Here is a 23,617-nt window from a genome sequence, read left to right as displayed (position 1 = left end):
AGACAATGGGTGCTTTTTGGTCTAAAACCATCCAAACTATTCCCTCAGCCAATTCTATGCATTCCATGTTCTTCCTACACCACAAAGCCACCTGGACACCTCAAAAATTACATGTTGCAGGTCTCCTGTCTTCCAACAAATGCTGGAATTGTAAACCATTTCCGGGCACTCTGCTCCATATGCTTTAGATTTCTCCCCTACAATAGTCATACTGAAATCGGAGGCTCCTTTGCTCAGCTTACCAGCATCTCAAAATGCCCTGTTCAATACACTTCTCATTGTCGCTTTGTGACTCACACTATCTAATTGGAAATCGTTTGACTCTCTAAATGTACACTTCTGGTACCAATCTGTCCTACTACAACACAAACATGAAATGCTGATCTCTGCTACTATGCCTCTGACCACTAAAATCCATGTTAAATGAGCTAATTTCAGCGAATATTTGAATTCTCTTTAATACCTTATCACCAATAAGTTAATGCCTAACACTTTCTACATGTTATTTCTCTCTCTCTCATTTCTCCTTTTCTTCTCTGTTTCTGTGGCCTCTGGGGGACTCTTCTCTTCTTCATTCCCTATTGCTTTCTTATTTTTCCCTCTTTAACCTTTTTCTTTCTGAGTACTCTCCTACTATCTAGCACAACATTCTAGAACATGTTTTTACCTTTTTATTATATGCATTTAACATTTCTCTGCTGTGACTGAATATTTGGCACACCTTTATTTTTACATTTTTCTGACCATCAATCCTACCATTTCCCCTTGTACCTTAACGTGTTCTCCCTTTTATGTAAATTCTCAACAATAACGATATTGTAACTTTTCCCTCCTTTCCTACTCTTTCATGTTTGTCTCCAATGTAATCGTATTAATGCTAATTGTTTCACACTGTTTGTCTATTTCAATTGTCATATTGCCAATTGATTTATATTGTTTGTCTTACGATAAACTTGTTTAAATTGTACGTGAGACCACCACTTGTGGCTTTTAAATTGTACATCGCTTAGAAATTTTTATAAGCGATTCATCAAATGCAAATAAACTTGAAACTTAAACTTGATTTGCTCTTACCCGTTTGTTGTTCCATGACTCTGATATTGATTGACTGTTATTCTTTTTTGTAATTTGATAAAACATTTAATAAAATTTCATGATAAAAAATATATATAAAAACATTAAAAAAACATTAAACATTAAACAATTTTCAAAATAAAGTTCTGTAGAAAGAAATAGAAAAAAAAAAGATAGGCTTACACTTACTTTCGTTCTTCATCCATCCCACTGTTCCATCTCCACCACCACATCCAATGTTTCTTTCATCACTCTCTTCCCCATGTATGTGTACTTCACACCTCTCCCACCATGTCCAATATTCTCTCTCCCTCCCTATGACCAATTCTTCTTTCATTTTCATGTGCATCAATTCTCATTTTCATGTGCACCATCTCTCCTCAGACACCCATGCCCAACAATTCTCCCTTTCTATGCCCTCCTTCACCCCAGCATCTTTCCCTCACTCTCTCCATTCTTCCATCCTCTGTCTCCATTCTTCCATCCTCTGTCTCAAGTTCATGCTCCTATCCCTCCCCTCCATCCTTTGTCGTTTGTGCTTCTTCTACTGACATTCAAAATAAAATCTTCACACTTGCCATTATTTCTTCACAAATTACTCATTCCTCAATACTCCTCTCGAATTCTGAGATCTACAAATCAAAATTTCCTACCAATTCCGTCTATAAAAGAATTTTACTACACACGAAAAATAAATTTTGCGGTATCTGCCCCGACACTGTGGAATTCTCTTCCACAACCACTCCGAGAAGAACAAAATCTCGATAAATTCAAGAAGAGCTTAAAAACATTCCTATTTCTTGACACATTTTCTTCCGTTTAAACTTCTCTTTATTATCATACTTTTACATACTACTCTACATCACATACATTTTTCCCCACCCTATTTGTTATAACCCCAACCCTTCTATCTCCATTTTTCTCTCTACAATGTAACTTTACCCACCCTTTCCCCTTTTGCCCTCACTATCCAGTTTGTTATGTTAAAGTCATTAATGTTCACTACATATTTTAATTTATTTAATATTTTATAATTATTGTACCTCTTTATAGAAAATTTTTTTTAAATTTTATGTAAACCGGCTAGATATTTGCTTGATAGTCGGTATATTAAAACTCTAATAAACTTAAACTTGAAACTTCCCTTCCTTGTATCCCAACGTGATTGTTTCTCCATTCCATGTCCCAACGTCCCCATCATCCTTCCCTCCCTTTGTGCTGTGTTTCAAATTCATGCCTGCCTCCCTCCCACAGGTGTTTAACTCCTCTAGCTGGCTTCCTCCTCTCATCTGCATTTCTTTACACAAAGCCACGAGCAGCAGCTCCTGCTTGCTGCCTGCAGCTGATCCAGAAGCCTTTTCACTGTCATCAGAGGGAAGGCTTCCAGGTCAGCCGCGACCGTGTGTATGAACCATGGCCGCAGCTTTGTGAAGACAAGTATGGCAGGGAGGAGGGAGCTGGCCAGGAGGTAAACACTTGCAGTAGGGAGGGAGGCAAACACGAATTTGGGACACAGCACAAAGGGAGGGAAGGATGACGAAGAACATGTTGGGACAGGAAGGGAGAAGAAGACCCCAGTTCATATGTATGAGTCAGATTTAAGTCAGATGTTCTTAACCCTGGGACTGCCTATAGTTTAAACAGAAAGAAAAAAAAGAAAGGTTTACACTTTTGTTCTTCACCATACTGCATACTGGAAGGGGATCCCTTTCCATCTGTCCCACTGTTCCCTCTCCACCACCACATCCAATAATTCTCTCCATCTCTCTTCCCTTGGCATCTCTACCTCACTCCTCTACCACCACCATGTCCAATAATTCTCTCCCTCGCTATGTCCCCAAATTCTCTTTCTCCATTTCCCCATGTGTACCATCTCCCTTTCCCTCAGACACCCATGCCCAACAATCCTCCCTTTCTATTTCTTCCCCCACCTCAGCATCTTTTTCCCTCAATTTCTCCATTCTTCCACCCTATCCCAATTCATGCTCCCCTCTCTCCATTCTGTATCTCAAGTTTATGCCTCCTCCCTCCCTTCTTTCCTGTCTTTGGCAAAACAGTAATGCAGTCTGGCTCAAAGTAGTAATTAAGCTATGTGAGGACAGGTCTTTCCACTCCTATCGAGCATGTTCACCAACTAGAGCAATGGTCTCAAACTCAGACTCTTTGCAGGGCCACATTTTGGATTTGTAGGTACTTGGAGGGCCTCAGAAAAAAATAGTTCATGACTTATTAAAGAAATGACAATTTTGCATGAGGTAAAAAACTCTTTATAGTTTATAAATCTTTCCTTAGCCAAAAGGAAAGATTTATAAACTATAAAGAGTTTTTTACCTCATGCAAAATATTATTAGCCAAAAGGAAAGTCTTAATAATAATATTGTAATTTATAGCTAAAGAGACATATGATCAAGAAACTGTTTTATTTTACTTTTGTGAGTATGATAAACATACCGAGGGCCCCCAGGTTGCGAGTTTGAGACCACTGAACTAGAGCATCAACTGCCTCTTCACTGTGCATACCAACTAGGTCTTTGTCTTTATTGTACCCGGCCAAGACGAGGACTCTGTCGACATGATGCTGGAGCAAGTCAAACAGAACTGTGCCGGGCTGGAGAGAGACCCCGCCTCCTGTCTTAGGCCCCCGGCGCTACCAGATGAGAGAAAGCCGGCAGCTCTCCTTCAGTATGGAAACAAATTTAGCATTGGCTGGTGGGGGGGGTGGAGGCCAACTTGTAACCCACAAAGTTTCCCCAATGTCAGAAGGCAGACTTCCAGGCCAGCCGTGGGCAGCTTTTAAGAACAGCTACCCATGGCTGTCGAGAAAATAAGTGCATGGCTGGAAAGAAGGAAAAGGAGGGAGCCGGCTAGAAAAGGTAAACGCCTGTAGGAGGGAGGACACATAAGGGAGAACCCAGACCCAGTCCGTAACTACAAGTCTGACGTAAGTCGGATGTTCCTTACTCAGGGGCTGCCTGTATATGCACAGTAATAGCAGAACTCTAAAAATTCTCCACTCCAAACATCCAAAACTGAAACCATTTTCAGATATTACAAAAAAAGTAGTTATAAACAAGGTAGTTTTATTGTAGACTTCAGTGCAAGTCACAACACAGATACACAAATCTGATTATGGTTTGGATCTCAGAGGACAGAAGGATGGATTAAGAAAGCGTTACTGTTTCAAGAGGGTACAGAACCAAGGAGTGAGGCTATCCTGTGTGATTCTACTTATAAAACTCATGCTCCTGTTCATCCTTCTTGATAACAGTCTTGTATGCTTTCTCAAAGTCCTTGGCTAGCACGATGTAGCGGTTCTCCCGCACAGCCAGCATACCACCCTGGGGAGGGAAGAGAAGAAAGAAAAGGCATAAGATGTAGAGAGAACATGTCCCTGTATAGGCAGTAACACAGGATGTATTGACATCAGAGACCCAGAAAGGCAGTTTCTCTATCACTGGCTTTGTGAGCTGTACAGCCCTATGTACACTGATAGCACTCTAGAAATATCATTACCAATACAGCAGGACTTAGCTCTTACCTCCTGGCATATGGAATTAATGTCAGCACCTGAAATCTTATCCGGACGAGCCACATCTGAAGCATGCAGTCAAAGAAGATAAGAGATTTATGTCCTTAACTTGATCATAACTTTTCTAGTAAATAGGTGTGTCATTCTAGACAAGCGGTTATCTCCCTATGGCCATGAGCCATATGCAGAAGGAATCCACTCTGGATTTTTTTTGTGTCCCTCCTACTTCCCAAGGAGCTCTACTGCCACTTGTAGTTAGTATCCAAGCAAACAAGAGCTCCATCGGAATTATGTGAAGGACAAAAACGGGAAATTTCCCAACAAATGTTCTACTCAAGTTTCAAGTTTTATTTAAAATTTGATTGCTTATCATACTTCTAAGCAATGTACAAAATTTAAAAAAAGGGAGAGTAAATTTAACATGTAATTAAACGAACATAAACGAGGATGAAAATATTATCTTCCTTGTCCTCAGTTTCAGTTTCCTCCCCAGGATCCTGAACTGGTCAGTTAGTGTACTCCTGTTGAAGTTCCTCCTGCTGACGTCGTTGGTTCCAATGTGGACTACTGCTGCTGTCTCCTCCGTCTCGGCTCCCTCCAGGATCCTTCCAATTCTGTCGATGACGTCCTTCGTTCTTACCCCCGGGAGACATGTCACTAGTCGGTCCTCTCTCCCTCCAGCTATGTGACTGTCCACTCCTCTCAGGATTGAGTCTCCAACTACGAAAGCTGATCTCCCTTTCCTCAGCTGTCTCTCTGGTTTCAGATCTGTGTCGTTTGCGCCGTCCGCTAGTCCTTCCTCCGGGTTCTGTCAGGTCTCCACTTCATCTGCCTGTCCAAGTCCTCCGCAAGGTCCTACTCCCATGGCGTCTGGTGGAATCTGTTGTCCAACTGTTGGTTCTCTCCTGGTGTGTTGATGGTCCTGTGCCTCCACCATCCTGCAGGCCTCCTCGATGAACTTCTCGAGTTCTCTAACTTGTTCCGTGATGTGGTTCTCCCTGGTGGTTTCTTCAGTTTCCCAGCATGGCTCCTCTATGGTGCAGAGTCCCTCCAGCTCCTGGACTCTTACCTGCAGTCTCCCGACTTCCTTCTTCAGGCTATCCAGTTCCTGGCATCGACCGCATATGTACGCCTGCCTCCCGGAGGGGAGGTAGTCGTACATATGACACCCGGTGCAGTATACTGGGTAGCTCTGCTGGGTTCCTACAGCCTCCATTTCCTTTTTCTTCTGGTTCCTTTGTCCCACGGTATGTTTGAGTGTTGCCCGGCGCGCAGGTAGCTGAAAGAGTAGAGAGAGAAGAGAGAAATGAGTAGAGAAGAAGTATTATACAGAAGTTAGATATTAGATAAGATAATGCTGCTGGGCTGCCTGGGCTCCTTCTCAAGGCTCCTTCGCAAAGGCACTCTTCGCTAAGGCAAGCGCCTTTGCCGCTCGCCTTCACCGCGCGCCGAAACTGGAGCTGAAAATGACTCCACACGTTCTTGGACGCACCAATGATGAAAGTCCTCCATGCCTTAGCATAGGCAGAAACTGTAATTGACTTAGTTTTGAGAAGGGTGGCAATGACCACATCTGAATATCCTTTACACTTGAACGCCTTGCATTCAATAGCTATGTTGTAAACTGGACACTATGAAAGCAGGTCTGGATGCACTTGCAACTGGAGACCATGGCCTGTACGAAGATGCCTCAAATTTGCGTTTGAAGGCCAAGGCCAATCTGGGGCCACCAGAATGACTCTTCCCTGATGAGCTATAACCAGTTGAACAACTCGGCCTATCATGGGCCAGGGAGGAAAGCTGTACAACAAGAAGTCCCGAGGCCACGGATAGACTAGCACGTCTAGCCACTGCTGCTGGGTTTGAATCTTTGGCTGAAGAATCAGACTGCCTTTTTGTTTTTCGCTGTCTCAATGAGTTCGAATTGGGAATGACCCCAGTGTTGGATAATGGACTGAAATGCTGCCTGCGATAGCATCCACTCGCCCGGATCCAAGGTCTGTCTGCTGAGGAAGTCAGTGCCTGAAGATGTCACTCCTCCCAGTGAATGAGCAGTCGGGCTTCCAGACACAGAGATGAATTCTTGGTGCCTCCCTGCCGATTTGACATATGCCAGCGCAGTCGCATTATCAGAGAAGACTGACTGCTTGATCTTCTAGAGTTTTCTGCAATTTCTTCAGAACCAACCAGATGGGCATGCAGTTCCAGCCTGTTATCAACCACCTTTTCTGAGAGGGTGTCCAACGGCCCTGAAGTGGATATTGATTGTAAGAGGGTTCTCCCCAGCCCAGGAGACTGGTATCTGTCGTGACAACTACCCAGTAATCAATCTGAAGAGGCACGCCCTTGAAAAGGGACTGTGGACAAAGCCACCAGTCCACACTGGCACGAGTCCCCAATGTCCATGGCAGAGATTTCTGTAAGGCGTCCATCTGAGGAGATCAGCAGGAAAGCAACGTCATCTGGAGAGGACACATGTGGGCTCTCGTTCAAGGCACTACATCTATTGTAGCTGCCATGGACCCCAGAGCTTGAAGATAGTCCCATGCCGATGGAGACTTGATCAAAAGACCAGAAATCCGGGAGCACAGCTTGTGTCTGCATGCCTCTGGTAGAAATACACAGCTGGCTGCCAGTGTCTAACAAGACTCAAAGATACTCCAGGAATTGAGTTGGCATCAAAATGCTCTTTTGGTAGTTCACAATCCAGCCCAAATCCTCCAGGACTCTGATCATCTGAGCCACCATGCTGACCCTGACAATGAAGGGGCTCTGATTAACCAGTCGTCCAGGTAGGGTTGTACCTGCAGTCCCATCTTGCGTAGGTAAGCTGCCACCACAACCATCACTTTGGTGGAACTGCCACCACAATCATACGTGGCACTGTTGCCAGCCCAAAGGGCAGAGCTTAAAACTGTTAATGATTTTCAAGAACATGAAATCTGAGAAACTTCCTATGCTCTGGAAAAATATGCAAGTAGGTCTCCGTCAGATCCAGAGAGGCTAGGAACTCTCCCGTTGTCAACACTGCTATGATAGAGCAAACTATCTCCATACGAAAAAGCAAAACTTGAGTGCTGCATTGATGTAAGGTCCAATCGTCGCAGCTTTTTTGGCACGATAAAAGTATATGGAGTATCTGCCTGAGCCTGAGTGTTCAGGCGGCATCGGCTCTATAGCCTGAATATCCAGCAACCTTCTCACAGTGGCTTGAACCTTTTCTGCCTTTTCTGGGCGACCTGCAGGAGAGTCTACAAATCAAACCCTCAGAGATCAGGCAAACTCCAACTTGCAACTGGACTGAATGATGTCCAGAACTTAGCGATCGGGCAAAATCTGACTCCAGGCTTGCAGACACTCTGAGAACCTGCCTCCAATATGCAGAAGAGCCTCCCTCAGCCTGGTGTTATTTCAACTTCTTGGCAGATGGAGCTCGGGAAGAGGCGGTCTGGTTGTACCAGAGACCAGAAATCCTCTGCCTGTAGTCCTGTGATAACCTTTGCAACGTGGCACTAAAATACTAACAAGATCGCCTAGAGCCACAAAAATTAAAGTGCTCTAAACTATAGAAGCTCTGGGTCTATCAGACAGCGACTTGGGGTGCTGGTCCACTAAAGAATTCATGAGATCATCTAGGCCTTTGCCATATAATAGTTGCTCCTTATAAGGGAATCTGGCAAAGAGTAGCTTTAGATCTAGAGTTCCCTGTCCATTGTCTGACCCAGAGCATTCTGCGCACAGAACAGGATAAGCTGATGCCTTCCCTAGGACCCAAATAATGTCATACAGGGCATCAGCTACATAATCCATAATATTATTTATTTTTATTTTAAAAATTTCTGTACCGCTTAAACCTAAACGGTTTACATATCTTTACATACATAATTCAGTAAAACAAATAAGATCAAACAAATAATCCTCAGAAGATGAAAAAGGTTCATTACCCTCGCTCTCCAAAGTGCAGTCTGGATAGACAAATGGGTGTGACAAAAGATGCCACCAAGGCAGCTTTGACTCCCAAAACCACAACCTCAAAAAGTCTCCCGAGTACTACATCCACTCGGCAGTCCTGCATATCCTTAAGCACAACTCCACCTTCGTTAGGGAGATGTGTATAGTAACCCGAGCAACCAGGGAATCCAGTCCAGGCCGACTACAAAGCTGATACTCTCGTGCTATAGGGTACAGCCTAGACATGGCTCTTGCTATCTGAGTGTTCCTTCTAGAGAGTCCCACTGCTCGGAGAGCAAGAGGTTAATATCAAGATGCCAAAGAAACACTGAAGACTGTGCTCACACTCCACAAATAAGGGAGGAGGAAGAAGGAGCCGGCTAAATCCAACTCATGCAGATTATGAATGAAATAGGATCTAGCAAGACTGCATACTTAAACGCAAAACTGTAAGATCTCTCCTAGTTTAAATGCCAAAGCATGAGCCAAAGAGATTGCATATAGTCCTGGGTCCCCTGCCACAAGAGTAGCATATGTTGAAAATAAGGGTTCAGCACAATGATCATGATCATCTTTATCTCCGGGACAGAGGTCTCCCACGTCCTGGACAGCAGCTGACTGGGTAGAAGATGTGTCCTGTGAGACATTTTCCATATGAGATGAAGCTGAGGCACAGGTGAACTGCACACAAGAAGGCATCCCAACTAGGGAGCACTGAGTCATGCTGAGATGACTCTACAATGCACACAGAGCTGCCACTGCTGGTCTGGGGGCACATAGACGAGGAAGACAGGAGTCCTGGGGGTGCAGAGATGAGGAAGGCAGGAGTCCCAGCCAGTAGAAGTCAGCTGACACAGGCACCGGAGCCCCTCTTCCTGCCCTGTGAGCTGCGGAACACTTAAAATCTCAAAAGGCACACTAGTGTGCTGCAGCACACAGTTTGAGATACACTGAGCTAGACATCAGTGATTTTAAAAAGTCAGCTTGGAGTCAATGGAAAGTGAACAAAGAATGCAAGCTACTGAAAATACTATTCACAAAGTGATTTAAGAGAAACGTGCTAATGGAAGAAGAGAACTGTGGAGTGATATTGGAACATTCATGTATAATGAAAATTTAAATGGAAATTTATATAATGATTTTAGAAAATAATTTTGAATAGAAGGGGGTCTCACATTTCATATTTATAAAATGCACTTGATTCACAATAGTTGATAAAAAAAATTTATATGAATATATTTATTAGAAAAAAAAAAGAGTAAAAAGCTTCTTTGGTTTTGTTATACCAGAAAGGGGGGGAGGGGAGATGAAAAATGCAGTTTGTTCCCTGCGAGACATCACTGAATCTCCTACGGATGCCTGACAGCCTGCGTTCAAACCCCTGCAAAACAGTAGGTGAGGAAAGTAGGTGGGGTCAGCCCTGGGCTCCAAAAACACTAAAGCAAGCTGGCTAACAGGTACCACACCAGGGATCGGCCTGTTAGCTGCAGATTGCAGTCTGCTTCTTCTCTATGCAGGCAGAGCTGTGACAAGGATAAAAGTTCCAAGCACTGAAGATACTGAAAACATTGAAAAACACTAAATAAAATAAGAAAAGGGGAGAGCAGAACTAAAACACTCCTTCCAGCTAACATGCAGAAGGGAAAAATTGCAGGTGGCAGTAGACCTCCCAGTGAAGTAGGAAGGACACAGAAAAAATCCAGAGTGGATTCCTTCTGCATATGGCTTGTGGCCTTATGAAGATAACCCACTTGACTAGAATGACACACCTATTGCACTGGAATGAGTGGTTGCCTCATTTTGGATCAATTTTAGTGAAATCCTGTGGGATTTTTGAACCATCTTATAATTATGGATTAAACTTGAATATACAGTGGTGCCTCGCATAACGGCCGCCTCGCACAGCGAACGCTGCGCACAACGAACTTTATGTCTTGATTCGTACAACGGACTTCGTTTCACACAACGAAGTCGCCCGAGCTGCATCCTTCCGGGGTTCCTGCGGGGTTGGTCGAGCCGCGAGGGTAGTCTCCTTCTCCTTACCTGCCCTGTCGCAGCACACAGCCGAACGGAAATCTTCCCGATGTCAGCGCTGACGTCGGAGGGAGGGCTTAAGCAAAGCCCTCCCTTCCTCCGACGTCAGCGCCGACATCAGGAAGACTTCCGGTCGGCTGTGTGCGGCTGCGGCAGGGCAGGTAGGAAGAAGGCAATGGCGAACGAAAGAGGGGGGAGGGGGCGGTCCGCCCCGAAGAATGTGCACAGCTGGTCAGGTCCCCCGATCGACCGACAACAGGCCCGGCCGACAAACCTCCCTGCCCTGTAGCCGCGAATCTAAATTACCTCTTACAGCAGCTTCAATAATCCAGCTGCTGTAAGAAGGTAATTTAGATTCGCGGCTACAGGACAGGGAGATTTGTCCGACCGGGCCTGTTCTGTTGTCGGTCGGGTGCAAAAGCGCCACAAAGGTGGAGGCAGGGAGGGAGGAAAGGTGGAGTGGAGAAGAAAAGACGCTTAAGGGGGGAGAAGGCCGCTGAAAGCACATGTTGGAGCAGGGGATGAGAGGGAGGGAGAGAAGGGGAAATATTGGACAAGGGCAGAAGGGATGCTAAATCATAGGGTGACAGGCAGAGAGAACAACAGGAAAAAGAGTGGAAGCAATCTTGAACCCTGAGGGTGAGGGCAGAGAGAGGTGGTGAGATGATTGATCATGGGGAGAGGGACAAAAGGGAATAGAGATGGGATAGGAAGATAGTGGAAGTAAAAGGACAGGGAGATGTATGTTTTTAGATGTATCTAAATAAAAATAATAACAAAAAATTTATCTTTTTTTATGTCATCTTAGCATATTTTATGCTACAGAACGAATTATTTTTTTTAACATGTATTGTTATGGGAAAACGCGTTTCACATAACGAACTTTTCGCATAACAAACTTGCTCCTGGAACCAATTAAGTTCGTTGTGTGAGGCACCACTGTATATGATGTAGAGACAAAAGAACAATCCAAATAATGGAGACATAGTGGTTCCCTACATCCCAGGAAATTCAAGACACAGAAGTCATCAAGCAAGATGCTTGTGTTTGTCTTCTGGGACTTTTAGGAAAAGATGGAATTTTGTTTATAGATTACCTGAAAAAGGGTTCATCCATCAAGGCAAAGGATAGTACTAAGGATTTGTACTTTGACAAATTGAAGCAGCAACTGGTCTCCAAATGTCAAGGCAAGCTTTCAAAAGGAATCTTGTTAGAGAAGAAAAGGATCTTACTTCTTTTAAAAAATCCTTAAAAACCTATCTTTTTAAAGACACTTTTAACAGTTAAACTTTAGTTATACAACTAAACACTTTAACCCTTTAACTCTTTACCCTCCCTTTTGTTTTACCCTTTGTGTTTATTCTCTCTAAGAAAGAATTGTAACATTTCCCTTCTCTTCTCCCTGACTCATGTTGGTTTAATCTGTAAGTCTCTTGTTATTTTATTGGATGTTATAACTTATGTTTTTTTAGAAAATTGTACATCGCTTAGCAAATTGAATAAGCGATTCATCAAATACCAATAAAAACTTGAAACTTGACAATGCTGCTCCTAAAAAGGTAGACATTATGCAGCAGAAATTGGCAGATCTTCACTTTGAAGTTCTGAAATACCTGGTCTACTCATCTGATTTGGCCCCTTCGAACTACTACCTCTTTTCTAATCTCAAGAAACATCTCAAGGGAAAAAAAGTTTTCAAGCAATGAGGATGATACATTAGTTGTGGACAAGTGAACAACCCAAAAAAATTTTCTTGGATGGGTTACAGAAGTTAGAACAATGAAGTCATAAGTGTGTGCAGCTCAGTGGTGAATATATAAATGTTTTCAATCCTGTACCTTGTGTTTTCTTTACAAAAGCCAAGGATTTATCAGCACCCCCTTGTATAGCGCCATCCCACTAATTCAGTTTGCTTTATTATTATTAAGATATTTTTGTACCATTAGTTAATTTTTACCATCACAGCACCAGGCGTCAAACTTGTGGAAATTACTGCATGCCCTGACTGTACTCCAAAGACTAAGAGACTGAATTTTAAGAAAATGTTTAACACACAATTATTTGTTAATGCCTTCATGTGCTAATGCTATTTGCTGTTGAAGCCTTACCGTCCTGTAAATGTTTTTATTGGATTTTGTCTTTCCATCTTGTAGGATGAATTTGAAAAAAGGTTTTAATAATAATACTGTTAGTTAATGTTTTATTGTGTTTGTTCTGTCGAAACATGTTTTAGTATTTTTAATATGTATGCATGTAATTTTGTAAACCGTATAGTTTTTATGCGGTATATAAATTTTTAAATAAAATAAATAAGAAAACGGTCACTGTCTATGTTACCCCTCTTTCCTCATAACCCCTGCCTGCTGGACAGCACATCATCAGTGTTATCTTTCTCTTTGTGATTCCTGGCCTACAAAGACCATACGTTTCACAGAGGATGAAAAGATACAGTCTTCTAGATCCACCTCTTCAGACAGGTTCATCTTGCTGGTAATTGTGGAGAAAATGAGCCGTTTTTGCCGCCGGTCAGGTAGTGGGAACTCAATCTTGCGGTCCAGACGACCAGGTCGCAGCAGTGCAGGGTCCAGAGTGTCTGCACGGTTTGTGGCCATGATCACCTGAGACCCAAGAAAGGACAGAGTTGTGTTACAATTGAGGCACAGAGAAAAATTAATTGCCCAAAATACCAAAATAAAAAAATGTTACATCTTTTTCGCTAGTCCAGAGACATCCGACATTCATATAATTGAAAAACTAGAAATGTGTTTTGTTTTGGGTTGTTTGCTTTTGCTTTTTTGGGGGGGAGGCTCAGAGGAAACATTAGAAAATCAATATTTTTGTACTAATAGGGGGTGGTGATAGATATCTGGAATCGCAGTTAGCAAAGTTAATGGAATTGCTTACCTGTAACAGAGATAGAGATTGCTTACCTGTATTCATAGATAGCAGAGGAATGCAGCTATATGAAAAGGCGACATGATCCTGAACTTAGGATGCATGTGCTGAACTAATTTGATGTAAAGAAATCTTTTGTAAGGTGGATCAGAGATACTAGGGCCTGAAGCTCACTGATCCTGTGGATTGAAGTGATTGCCACCAGGAACAAAACCTTCCAGGTTAAAGTTTTCAAATGACAAGAGAAGGACCAAGATGGTGCCACAGTGAGGATGCTAGTTATTTCATTCCTGCCTTTACCCAAATTTTCTGTTCGGTTTTGTGCCACATTGTCTTCATTCCGATGCTTAAACAGAGAGGGAAATTACCTGCTTCTGGCCAGCAACTACAGAACTCTCCAATTTGGCAGGTTCATGACCTCTTCAATTTGGGGAGTACTGGCTGGCCTAAGTGTGAAGGAGAGCTTGGGCCTCAGAAGTGAAGTTTCCGGAACCTCCCCAACAACTGCAAGATCCTACATCTTTGGGAAAACGTCAAGCTACAAAAGCTGCATTGGTTGCTCAAGGGCATGCCAAGTCTGCAGGAAAATGCCATGGTTTGAATTAGAGAGCTGCAAGGGAACAGGGATGACGGGAATCCCACAGGACCCATGGGGATCCAGCAGGTTCCCCTTTTGGGTCATGGGGATCCCGTGGGAATGCCCATCATGATTTTGGGGATCCTGCGGGGTTGGGAGGCAGCTCGAGCCGTGACTCATCTTCTTTTCCTGCCCTCCTGCAACATGCATTACTCCCAGCATGCCACACATAGCGGACCCGGAAGTCTTCCCCCATCAGAGCTGATGTCGAAAGCAAGGCTTCGCATCAGCCATGTGGAGCGTACAGGGCCCACTGCCCTGCGAAGAAGTGCAGCACTCGGGAGAGGTACAGTCTTGCGGGAGGAGGACAGAAAAGGAAGGAGCGAGCTTCAATGCACTTTCAGTACAGTTTTAGGATGTGTTCAATTTAAAACAAAGAATTAGTTTGATGAAAGAAAGGTAACCTGAGGTGATTCCCTCTTTGCTTTACCTAACATGGAGGTATTGTGACAATGCCCACAGCAAATCTAGGGATTGGGGGCTGTTGACTTCTGCCAGCAATGTGCAGTGGCATATCATGAGCCTGATTTAGCTTTCTTTTCTCATATACACAAAATGGTAAATCATTAATAAAGCAGATGTTCTCAGAGGGAAGGCTCTGCTTTTGAACTTCACAATGACAAAGGTGGGGTGCAGGAAAAGCAAGAGAGTTCTCAAGCTACTGGTTCATAGGTTTGGGGGCTGGCTGCGAGATTCAGAGAAAATATGTCCATTATTTGCATCAATTCGTATTTGTAAACTGTGGTAAAAAGTTAAGTCAAGGTTTATATTCTTTTTAATTTTAATTTTTTTCCTAAGTTTAATGTTATATGTTCTTTAAAAATGGGAGAGAGGAGATGTGTACATGAGGAATGGAAGAAAGAGGAGAATTTTTGGTCAGAGGGAGAGAGTGAGATACAGATGATAGGGAAGAAAAAGATGAGGGGGAGAAATGTTGCGGTGGAGAGGGAACAGTGGAACATATTAAAGGGATGCAAGAGGGAGTAATGCTGGACATAGTGGTGAAATGAATGGAGGGAGAGATCAAGTTTCAAGTTTATTTTAGGCTTGTTGAATCGCTTAATTTAATTTGCTAAGCGATTTACAGATAAAAAATATATAAAACAGGTTAATTAAAATTTAATACATTGTCATAAAAACTAATAAATAAAATCATACAGACTAACAGACACATAGGGAAAGAAAGGGTAGAACTACAATTGTATATATTAAAGAGAACAATAATGGTAAAAAACAACAGGTAAGGGAAATAAAAAGGAAAATAATTAATAAAATTAGATTCATACATTAAACGCGTCTTTGAAAAGGAAACTTTTTAAGCTGCTTTTAAACTGTTTCAAATCGTTTTCTACTCTGAGATACTGGGGCAAACTATTCCATAATTGTGGGGCTATAACAGAAAAAATATCAGTGCGACGAGTTCCAATAATTTTTAATGATGGAACTGTTAAAAGATTTTGGTCTGTGGATCTTAATGAGCGTGACGTACTATATGGAATGAGTAATCTGTTGATGAATTGGGGTTCGTTTGTAATCAGTGTTTTAAAAACTATAAGTAATATTTTAAAAGTAATGCGATGAGTGATAGGGAGCCAGTGTGATTCAATCAGAAGTGGCGTGACATGGTCAGATTTTTTGCAATTATATATTAATTTGATTGCTGTATTTTGAACTATCTGAAGACGTTTTTTCTCTTTCTGGGTGATATTTATTAATAAAGCGTTACAGTAATCAAGTTTTGAAATAATTAATGAATGAATAAGTATGTTTCATGATTTTGGCTCTAAAAATTTAGCAATTGATCGAATCATACGCAATTTAAAGAAACATGTTCTGACAGTATTAGTTGAAAGGATAATCTATCATCAATTGTAACTCCTAATATTTTTAGGGAACTTACTAGGTTTAGTTGTACATTATCTAAAGTAAACGGAGCATTTAAATTTATATCTTTTTTCCAAGGGAAAAATAGTGCTTTGGATTTTTGGACGTTTAAGGCTAACATGTTTGAATTTAGCCATTGTTTAATTTCTCCTAATTTTCTATTTATTTCAATTATTTCGTTTTTGTTATCTGGATTAAATGGATGAAGCAGTTGAACATCGTCGGCATAGGTGAAAGTAGTAAAGCCTATTGATTGACACATACAGAGCAATGGAGAAAGAAAAATATTGAATAAAAGTGGCGACAATATTGATCCCTGGGGAATACCATAGCTAGTGGTATAAGGTTTTGATGTGGCATGGTGCTGGAGAGGGGTGATAGAAGGAAAAATGTTGGTCATGGGGCTGGTGGGCAGGCACGAAAGATGAGAAAGGGATAAATGCTAGACCATGGTAGGAGGAACCAATGGACAGCAGGAGACGGGAAAGCGGAAAAAAAAAACTGGGACCAACTTGATGGAAAAATAAGGCTCCAGACAACAAAGGTAAAAGCATTTGGGTGGTTGGCTGTCTGGAGGTATGCTTGTGGAATGTTTGTTGTCTGACTGTTATGATCTGAAGCCGAATGCTTGAGGTTTGGGTGGGTTTGATTGGGGGATTTAGTATTTCAAAATGTCAATTGTGATGGGCATACTCCCATTGGGTTCTTGTATTGTGCACCTTTTGCTGTTATAGTTTTCAAGTGCTGTTTTCTGCCTGATGTTTTTTATGCTTACTCTGATCCTGGTTGTATGTTCCCTTTGCAATTGTTAATAAAGACAATTTAAAAAAAAAAAAAAAAATGTTAGCGTTGGGAAATGTATATAGCAGATGTCTTTGCATTGTATTCAAAAGAAAAGGAAATGCATTCCTGGTTTTATTTCTACAGTGTTGAAGTATTTGCTGACTCTTGCTATGGCTGGGGGGATCCCCAAGCACTGCCAGGAGGACCTTCTCTAGAGACAGCCAGAACTCCCCTCCACCAAGCGCAGCAGTCACTGGCAGCATCCATGAGCCACCAAGGTGCCAGCATCTGTGACTCAGGGACGGTACTGCTGCCTGCCAAGCTTGGTAAAAGGGATCCCCGGCCAACTGCAGAGGAAGTCCTCAGCTGACAGCTTGGGGGTCCTCATCAGCTGAGTATTTATATTTTATATTTACATTAGAGGCTCTGGTAGAAATCCATTTACAAAGTATGTATTCTTTCCAATTAATATTTTGAAATTAATAAAGTGTCTTTGCTTATTTGTAAATGGGTCTCTACCAGACCCTTTAATTCAGTAGCATAATTAAATGAAATAACTACTTCTAAAATTTATAGGCATGGGCGGGGACGGATTAGATTCCAGCGGGGACGGGTTTGATTTCTGTCCCCACGCAACTCTCTAATTGGAACAACTCTGGGCAACCTGGTGAGGTTTCCGACTGGTGAAGTGAAAGGAAATTAGATGGAAGGAAGGGGAATTCCAACTATCCCGCCTCTAGTAAGGCCTCCTGAGGTAACTCTTGATGCGATTAGGACAGCACTGGACTCTCTTTACACAGCATGTGCAGAAATATCTCTTACTCAGCAACATTCACAAAGGATTATTAAACATGAAGACGATTTCAAAGCTCAAGCATGGAAGATAAAGGATATGGATTCTCAAATTCAAGTCTCAGGCTACTCAAGCGGGTTTAATTCAAGATAAACTATTGTATCGAAAAATAGAAAAAAAACTTTGATAACTTTACCAGATATTTAAACCTGATTCTATAGCTTTCCAAAGTTACTGACTACTGTATTTTCGCTCCATAAGACGCACTTTCTCCCCCCCCCCCCCCCCCGCTAAAAGTGGGTGGAAATGCCTGTGCATCTTATGGAGCAAATATTGCATCTGGTGGTCTACTGGTAGGCCAGGACAGGAGGGATCCATCCCAGTCGACTAAAAGTTTTTTAACCCTCCCTACCCTGGTACCTTTTAAAATCCTGGTGGTTCAGCGGTGTATCGGCAGGAGCAAGCTTTCCGTGTTCCTGCCGCGCACTGAACCCCTCCCTCCCTGAATGGCTGCCTCAGATCTCACGACCAGCGGCGCAAAAGGCAGGAGCGAGCTTTTCGCTCTCTAGCCTGGGCTTGCGCTGCTCCCTGAATGGCTGCCATCAGTTCTCGCGGGACTTGCGAGAATGGCAACCCATTCAGGGAGCGACGTACAAGGCAGTAGTGAGCTTTTCGTGCTCCAGCCTGGCCCCTGAGCCACTCCCTGAATGGCTGCCATCAGTTCTCACGAGTCCCGCAAGAACTGACGGCAGCCATTCAGGGAGCAGCGTGTGCACAGGCTGGAGCGAGAAAAGCTCGCTCCTGCCTTGTGTGTCACTGGCTGCGAGATCAGAGGCAGCCGTCCAGCGAGGGAGGTGCTCAGCGCGAGGCAGGAGCGCAGAAAGCTCGCTCCTGCCAATACACCACTGGACCACCAGGATTTTAAAAGGTACCGGGGGTGGGGGTAAAAAATTGTTAGTCGTCTGGGACGGATCCCTCCTGTCCCGGCCTACCACTAGACCACCAGAGGGGGAACAGGGTGCACAGCCTGGTATATTTTATTAAATACACAATTAGTACACCATTTGGTTCAGAATAATTTTTTTTTCTTGTTTTCCTCCTCTAAACTAGGTGTGTCTTATGGTCAAGTGCGTATTATAGTGCAAAAAATACAGTACATCACCAAAGAATTTATGTTAGAGATTCTTGAAAAAGAAATTTAAACACTGATTCTAAGCTAAGGCCCCTCCACTAAATTCTCAACTTTGGGAGAGCAATTCCATCTTGTCAGCATATAGTGATGTCACTCACTTGTATGCCTCATCAATCTTGTTCGTTGACAAAAAAAAAAAAAAAAAACAGGCTTTATACACCAAAATCCCTTTTACAATATTACCCTCAAAAAGTAGTGCTGTGCACATGCTGTCAGTACTATACCAAGGGCTGTCTGAGTGGTGTGGCTACAAAGGGCACAAATATGGAGGGATGCAAACACTGTCTAGAGCCTAGTCTCCACACTGGCAGTGACAAAGTGGGTGGAGTAGAAGTGCCAGTGGGCACATCACAGAGTTCAAGCGCAATATGATCCTGCATGCTGTTTTAGTGATTTCTGATCTGTACAATTGCCATCAGTGTGGATGTCTACCCAGAAACCAATGCTGCTATAAAAAATGTGACAGATAAAGCATCTATATCAGTGGTCTCAAACTCGTGTCCTGAGGGCCCCCCAGGTTCCCCACATGCCACATCTATACCTTCAAGAGGCAGTAGCGATGCCCACTCACTCCTGCTTCCAACACTATCTAGGAAAACAGTAGCGCCTGACCCCATGAAGTGTATGCGGCCCGCCAGGTACTATTTTGTGGCCTGCGGTCTGTACTAGTGCTGTCTGTACTAGTGCTGCCTGCTATTTGTAGCATCCTCTGGCTACCCCCCTGGCCTCCCGCTCTTACCTTCAGATAATTACTGCAGCCTGCAGAGAGGATTGCCGGTGCTATAGCGATCCTTGCAGGCTGCCATCGTCCTCAGCAGCATGTTCTCTCTGCCATGATCCTGCCCCTGATGTCAGAGGAGGGGCGGGACACGGCAGATGGAATGTGCTGTGGAGGCTGATGGCAGCCTGTAAGGAATGCTACAGCACCGGCGATCCTCTCTGCAGGCTGCGGTAATTAGCTGAAACTAATACTGGGAGGCCAGGGGGGCAACTGAAGGACACTGCAAAGAAGGGGAAACATGCAGGCTTTTGGGGGGAGGGGAAGATTTATAAACTATAAAGAGTTTTACCTTATGCAAAATTGTCATTTCTTTAATAAGACTTTAACTATTTTTTCCCAAGTACCTACAAATCGAAAATGTGGCCCTTCAAAGGGTTTGAGCTTGAGACCACTGATTTAAATGGAGTTATTCTCATAATTTTGAATTAATTATATTGTAAACCGCTCTGATCCTTTTTTGGCTGTATATGCAGTATATAAAGATTTTAATAAACAAACATCTATCTCAGCTGAATGCGAATGCAGATGGACAGAAGACAAGGGGCCAATGTAGAAAGACACACAGCAGAGCCAAGTTCCGATGGTATAATGTGTGCTTACCACAAAAATATACTGAGGTGATGCAGTAATCAATGAGCATGTAAAATTACTGCCACATTAAAAATGCTTGACGTGAATGGTAACTGGCTCTTGACCCGACAAAAAAGGGAACTAAACGTCATCAGGTCTGCATCAACCCGAAAATCCATGGTAGTCTAGTGCTCCCTGATCTAATCCCCCCCACCAAGTTACCAGCACCCTAATCCTGATTTCCCTGATTCCCTCCCAATTTTGGCATCCCCCTAGAGATGCCCCCAATTGCTGCCAAAGAAATATCCCTGGTGTTTAGCAGCACCTCCCCAATCCCCCCCAGATTCCCCACATGCCATATCTGTACCTTCAAGAGGCAGTAGCGATGCCCACTCACTCCTGCTTCCAACACTATCTAGGAAAACAGTAGCACCTGACCCCATGAAATGTATGCTGGGATGCACAACATGGGATCAGTCTGCCAAATAAGGGAATATTCCCCCTATGGTAATCTAGGTGGAGATTAACAAATAAGGGAAAAATTCCCCTTAGGTGACAGATTAACCCTACCTGATGTGCCCCAAGAATGGTCATCACTCCTGCCTCCTGAAGGTACATGGTAAGCAGGGTGTTGGCTCTAGATCCCAGGGATACTTTTGGTGGGGGGGGGGGGGGGGGTGTGCCAGAACAGGCTATTAGTGTTCCTGTACAGATACAGAAGTGCAAGCTAACTTTTCTATGCTACTTCAGACCCAACAGTAAAATTCTCATTTTCCGCTCACCTCATCTATGTGCATCGGGGCAGAATAGTTAAACTAGCCTGATTTCAATAAGCTGTGCACTGATGTCTACCACGTTAGCCAACATCTGTGCTGGACCCATTTCTGCTTCATATGGATAGTAATGTGTGCACATATGTTGCATTAACTGCACACTTCTGTCTTGTGGAAGCTCTCTGAATTGGCCCGTGAATGATGCGACTGGCTACCAATTTTATTATCTACACAGGAAAACCAATTACCTTCACATTAACGTTCTGATCAAATCCATCCATCTGGTTCAGCAGCTCTAGCAGAATCCTTTGCACCTCACGGTCCGCTAACAACAAAAAGATAGAATCAGCTGAAGGGCAGCAGAGGGAGGTAGGAGTAGTAGAAAAGATGAGGTAAGAGGATGGAAACCCAATGAAGCAAACCAAGGAAGAAAATAGCTGTACCTACTTTCCCAATTAGTGTTCATATTTGGTCTCTGCCCCTCCCTCTCCTCGCTTGCCTCTTGTGCTTCTTCCTTCAGCCCACTTCCACCCACCCATACTGGACTTAGTGATTACAAATGGGGAAAGTGTTTCTGATGTTACAGTGGGTGATCATCTAGCATGGTATGGATTAATATTAAGATGGGTATAGAGAGGGCTCATTCAAAAGCAAAGGATCTAGTCTTTAAAAAAACTAACTTTGTTCGGATGGGGGATTACATCAAGGAATTATTGTCTGATGGGAACATCTGGAAGGAGTGGAAATGTGGTGGGCAAAACTAAAAGGAACAATTGTAAGGGTGACAAACCTTTTTGTGAAGCAAGTAAGTAAAAATAAGAGGAAAAGAAGGCTGCTCTGGTTTTCAAAAGTAGTAACATAAGAATTGCCGCTGCTGGGTCAGATCAGTGGTACATTGTGCCCAGCAGTCCACTCCCGCGGCAGCCCTTAGGTCAAAGACCAGTGCCCTGAGTCTAGCCTTACCTGCATACATTCTGGTTCAGCAGGAACTTATCTAACTTTGTCTTGAATCCCTGGAGGGTGTTTACCCCAATAACAGCCTCCGGAAGAGTGTTCCAGCTTTCTACCACTCTCTGGGTGAAGAAGAACTTCCTTACGTTTGTACGGAATCTATCCCCTTTTAACTTTAGAGAGTGCCCTCTCATTCTCTTTACCTTGGAGAGGGTGAACAACCTGTCTTTATCTACTAAGTCTATTCCCTTCATTATCTTGAATGTTTCGATCATGTCCCCTCTCAGTCTCCTCTTTTCAAGGGAGAAGAGGCCCAGTTTCTCTAATCTCACTGTACAGCAACTCCTCCAGTCCCTTAACTATTTTAGTCGCTCTTCTCTGGACCTTTTCAAGTAGTATTGTGTCCTCCTTCATATACAGCGACCAGTGCTGGATGCAGTTTTCCAGGTGGGGGCATACCATGGCCCGGTACAGCGGCATGTTAACCTTCACCGATCTGTTTGTGATCCCCTTCTTAATCATTCCTAGCATTCTGTTTGCCCTTTCCGCCAGGGTGTATATAGAGAGGCATACCCAGTAGAAGGTGTTGATGCCTCTTGTACAGGTCGTTGATGAAACTCCACTTGGGAGTATTGTGTTCAGTTTTGGAGACTTTATCTGGCGAAGGACCATATATGGTGGTCCAGAGGAGGGCGACAAAAGTGATAGGAGGTTTGTGCTATATGATGGATGAGAAGAGACTGGAAGCCCTAAATATGTATACCCTGTCACTTCCATTATATGCAAATCTCTCTCATGCATATTCATTAGGGATATCTTGAAAACCCGACTGGCTGGGGGGTCCCCAGGACAGGGTTGAGAACCACTGCCCTAGAGGAAAGCAGGAACAGGGGAGATATTTTTCAGATATTCAAATACTTGAAAGGTATTAACATAGAACAAAATCTTTTCCAGAGAAAGGAAAATGGTAAAACTAGAGGACATAATTTGAGGTTGAGAGGTGGTAGTCTCAAGAGCAATGTAAGGAAATTCTTCTTTACGGAGAGGGTGGTGGATGCCTGGAATGAGCTCCCGAAAGAGGTGGTGGAGAGGAAAATGGAGACAGAGTTCAAAAAAGCGTGAGATGAACACAGTAGAATCAGAAAATAATAGTAAATATTGAAGAACTAAAGCTAGTACTGGGCAGACTTGTACGGTCTATATCTGTATATGGCCATTTGGTTGAGGATGGGCTAGGGAGGGCTTGAATGGCTGGGATGGTGTAGATGGGCTGGAGTGAGCTTTGATGGAGACTTCAGTAGTTGGAACCTAATCACTAGCTTTTAACTCTGTTAAGTTCACTCAATTTGTACCATTTTTTAATCATTGTAAACCACATAGAACTTCACAGTCCTGCGGTATATAAACTATTGTTATTATTATTTATTTCAGAAATTTACTAATGATCCTTCTTTTTCAAATAATTAATCATAAAAGATAAAATTCTGGCCTAAAAGATATAGTTTCTGTTCTAATCTCCTGTATAATTTTATTAATATTTTGTTAGTCGAGTCGAGCCCTCCTGTTGGTATTAAAGAAAAATAAAAAAATTAGTTTAGATTTAGATATGGTCACTCTCCACAAAAGTGGGTAACGAAGAAGTAGGGAATTACAGGCCAGTAAGTCTGACTTCTGTGGACAGCAAATTAATGGAAATAATTTTAAAACAGTGAATGGTCAAATTTTTGGAATCATGTGGATTACAGGACCAGAGGCAACATGGATTCACTA

The 23,617-nt window shown here is 43.1% G+C and overlaps 1 protein-coding gene across 4 annotated transcripts in view; it reads right to left on the bottom strand.

Annotated features, from left to right (window-relative positions):
* Window positions 1-4,134: 4,134 nt before the first annotated feature.
* PSMC4 (proteasome 26S subunit, ATPase 4) overlaps window positions 4,135-23,617 on the bottom strand; it is a 133,375-nt gene continuing 113,892 nt past the window's right edge. For 3 of the 4 annotated variants that reach the window (XM_033963210.1, XM_033963208.1, XM_033963209.1), the window contains exons 8-11: window positions 21,145-21,221; window positions 13,038-13,206; window positions 4,613-4,668; window positions 4,135-4,412 (exon numbers count right to left, since the gene is read on the bottom strand). In XM_033963210.1, the coding sequence (XP_033819101.1) occupies window positions 4,299-4,412; window positions 4,613-4,668; window positions 13,038-13,206; window positions 21,145-21,221 (416 nt within the window). In that variant the 3' untranslated portion in view covers window positions 4,135-4,298. Of the gene's footprint in view, window positions 4,413-4,612; window positions 4,669-11,697; window positions 11,757-13,037; window positions 13,207-21,144; window positions 21,222-23,617 lie in introns of those variants that run through there. The other variant, XM_033963211.1, reaches the window with a different exon arrangement.

The sequence above is a fragment of the Geotrypetes seraphini genome, chromosome 11, assembly GCF_902459505.1.
Source record: "Geotrypetes seraphini chromosome 11, aGeoSer1.1, whole genome shotgun sequence".
Lineage (NCBI taxonomy): Eukaryota > Metazoa > Chordata > Amphibia > Gymnophiona > Dermophiidae > Geotrypetes > Geotrypetes seraphini.
Note: the sequence above shows the minus strand (reverse complement) of the source record. Positions and strands in the feature narration are given on the sequence as shown.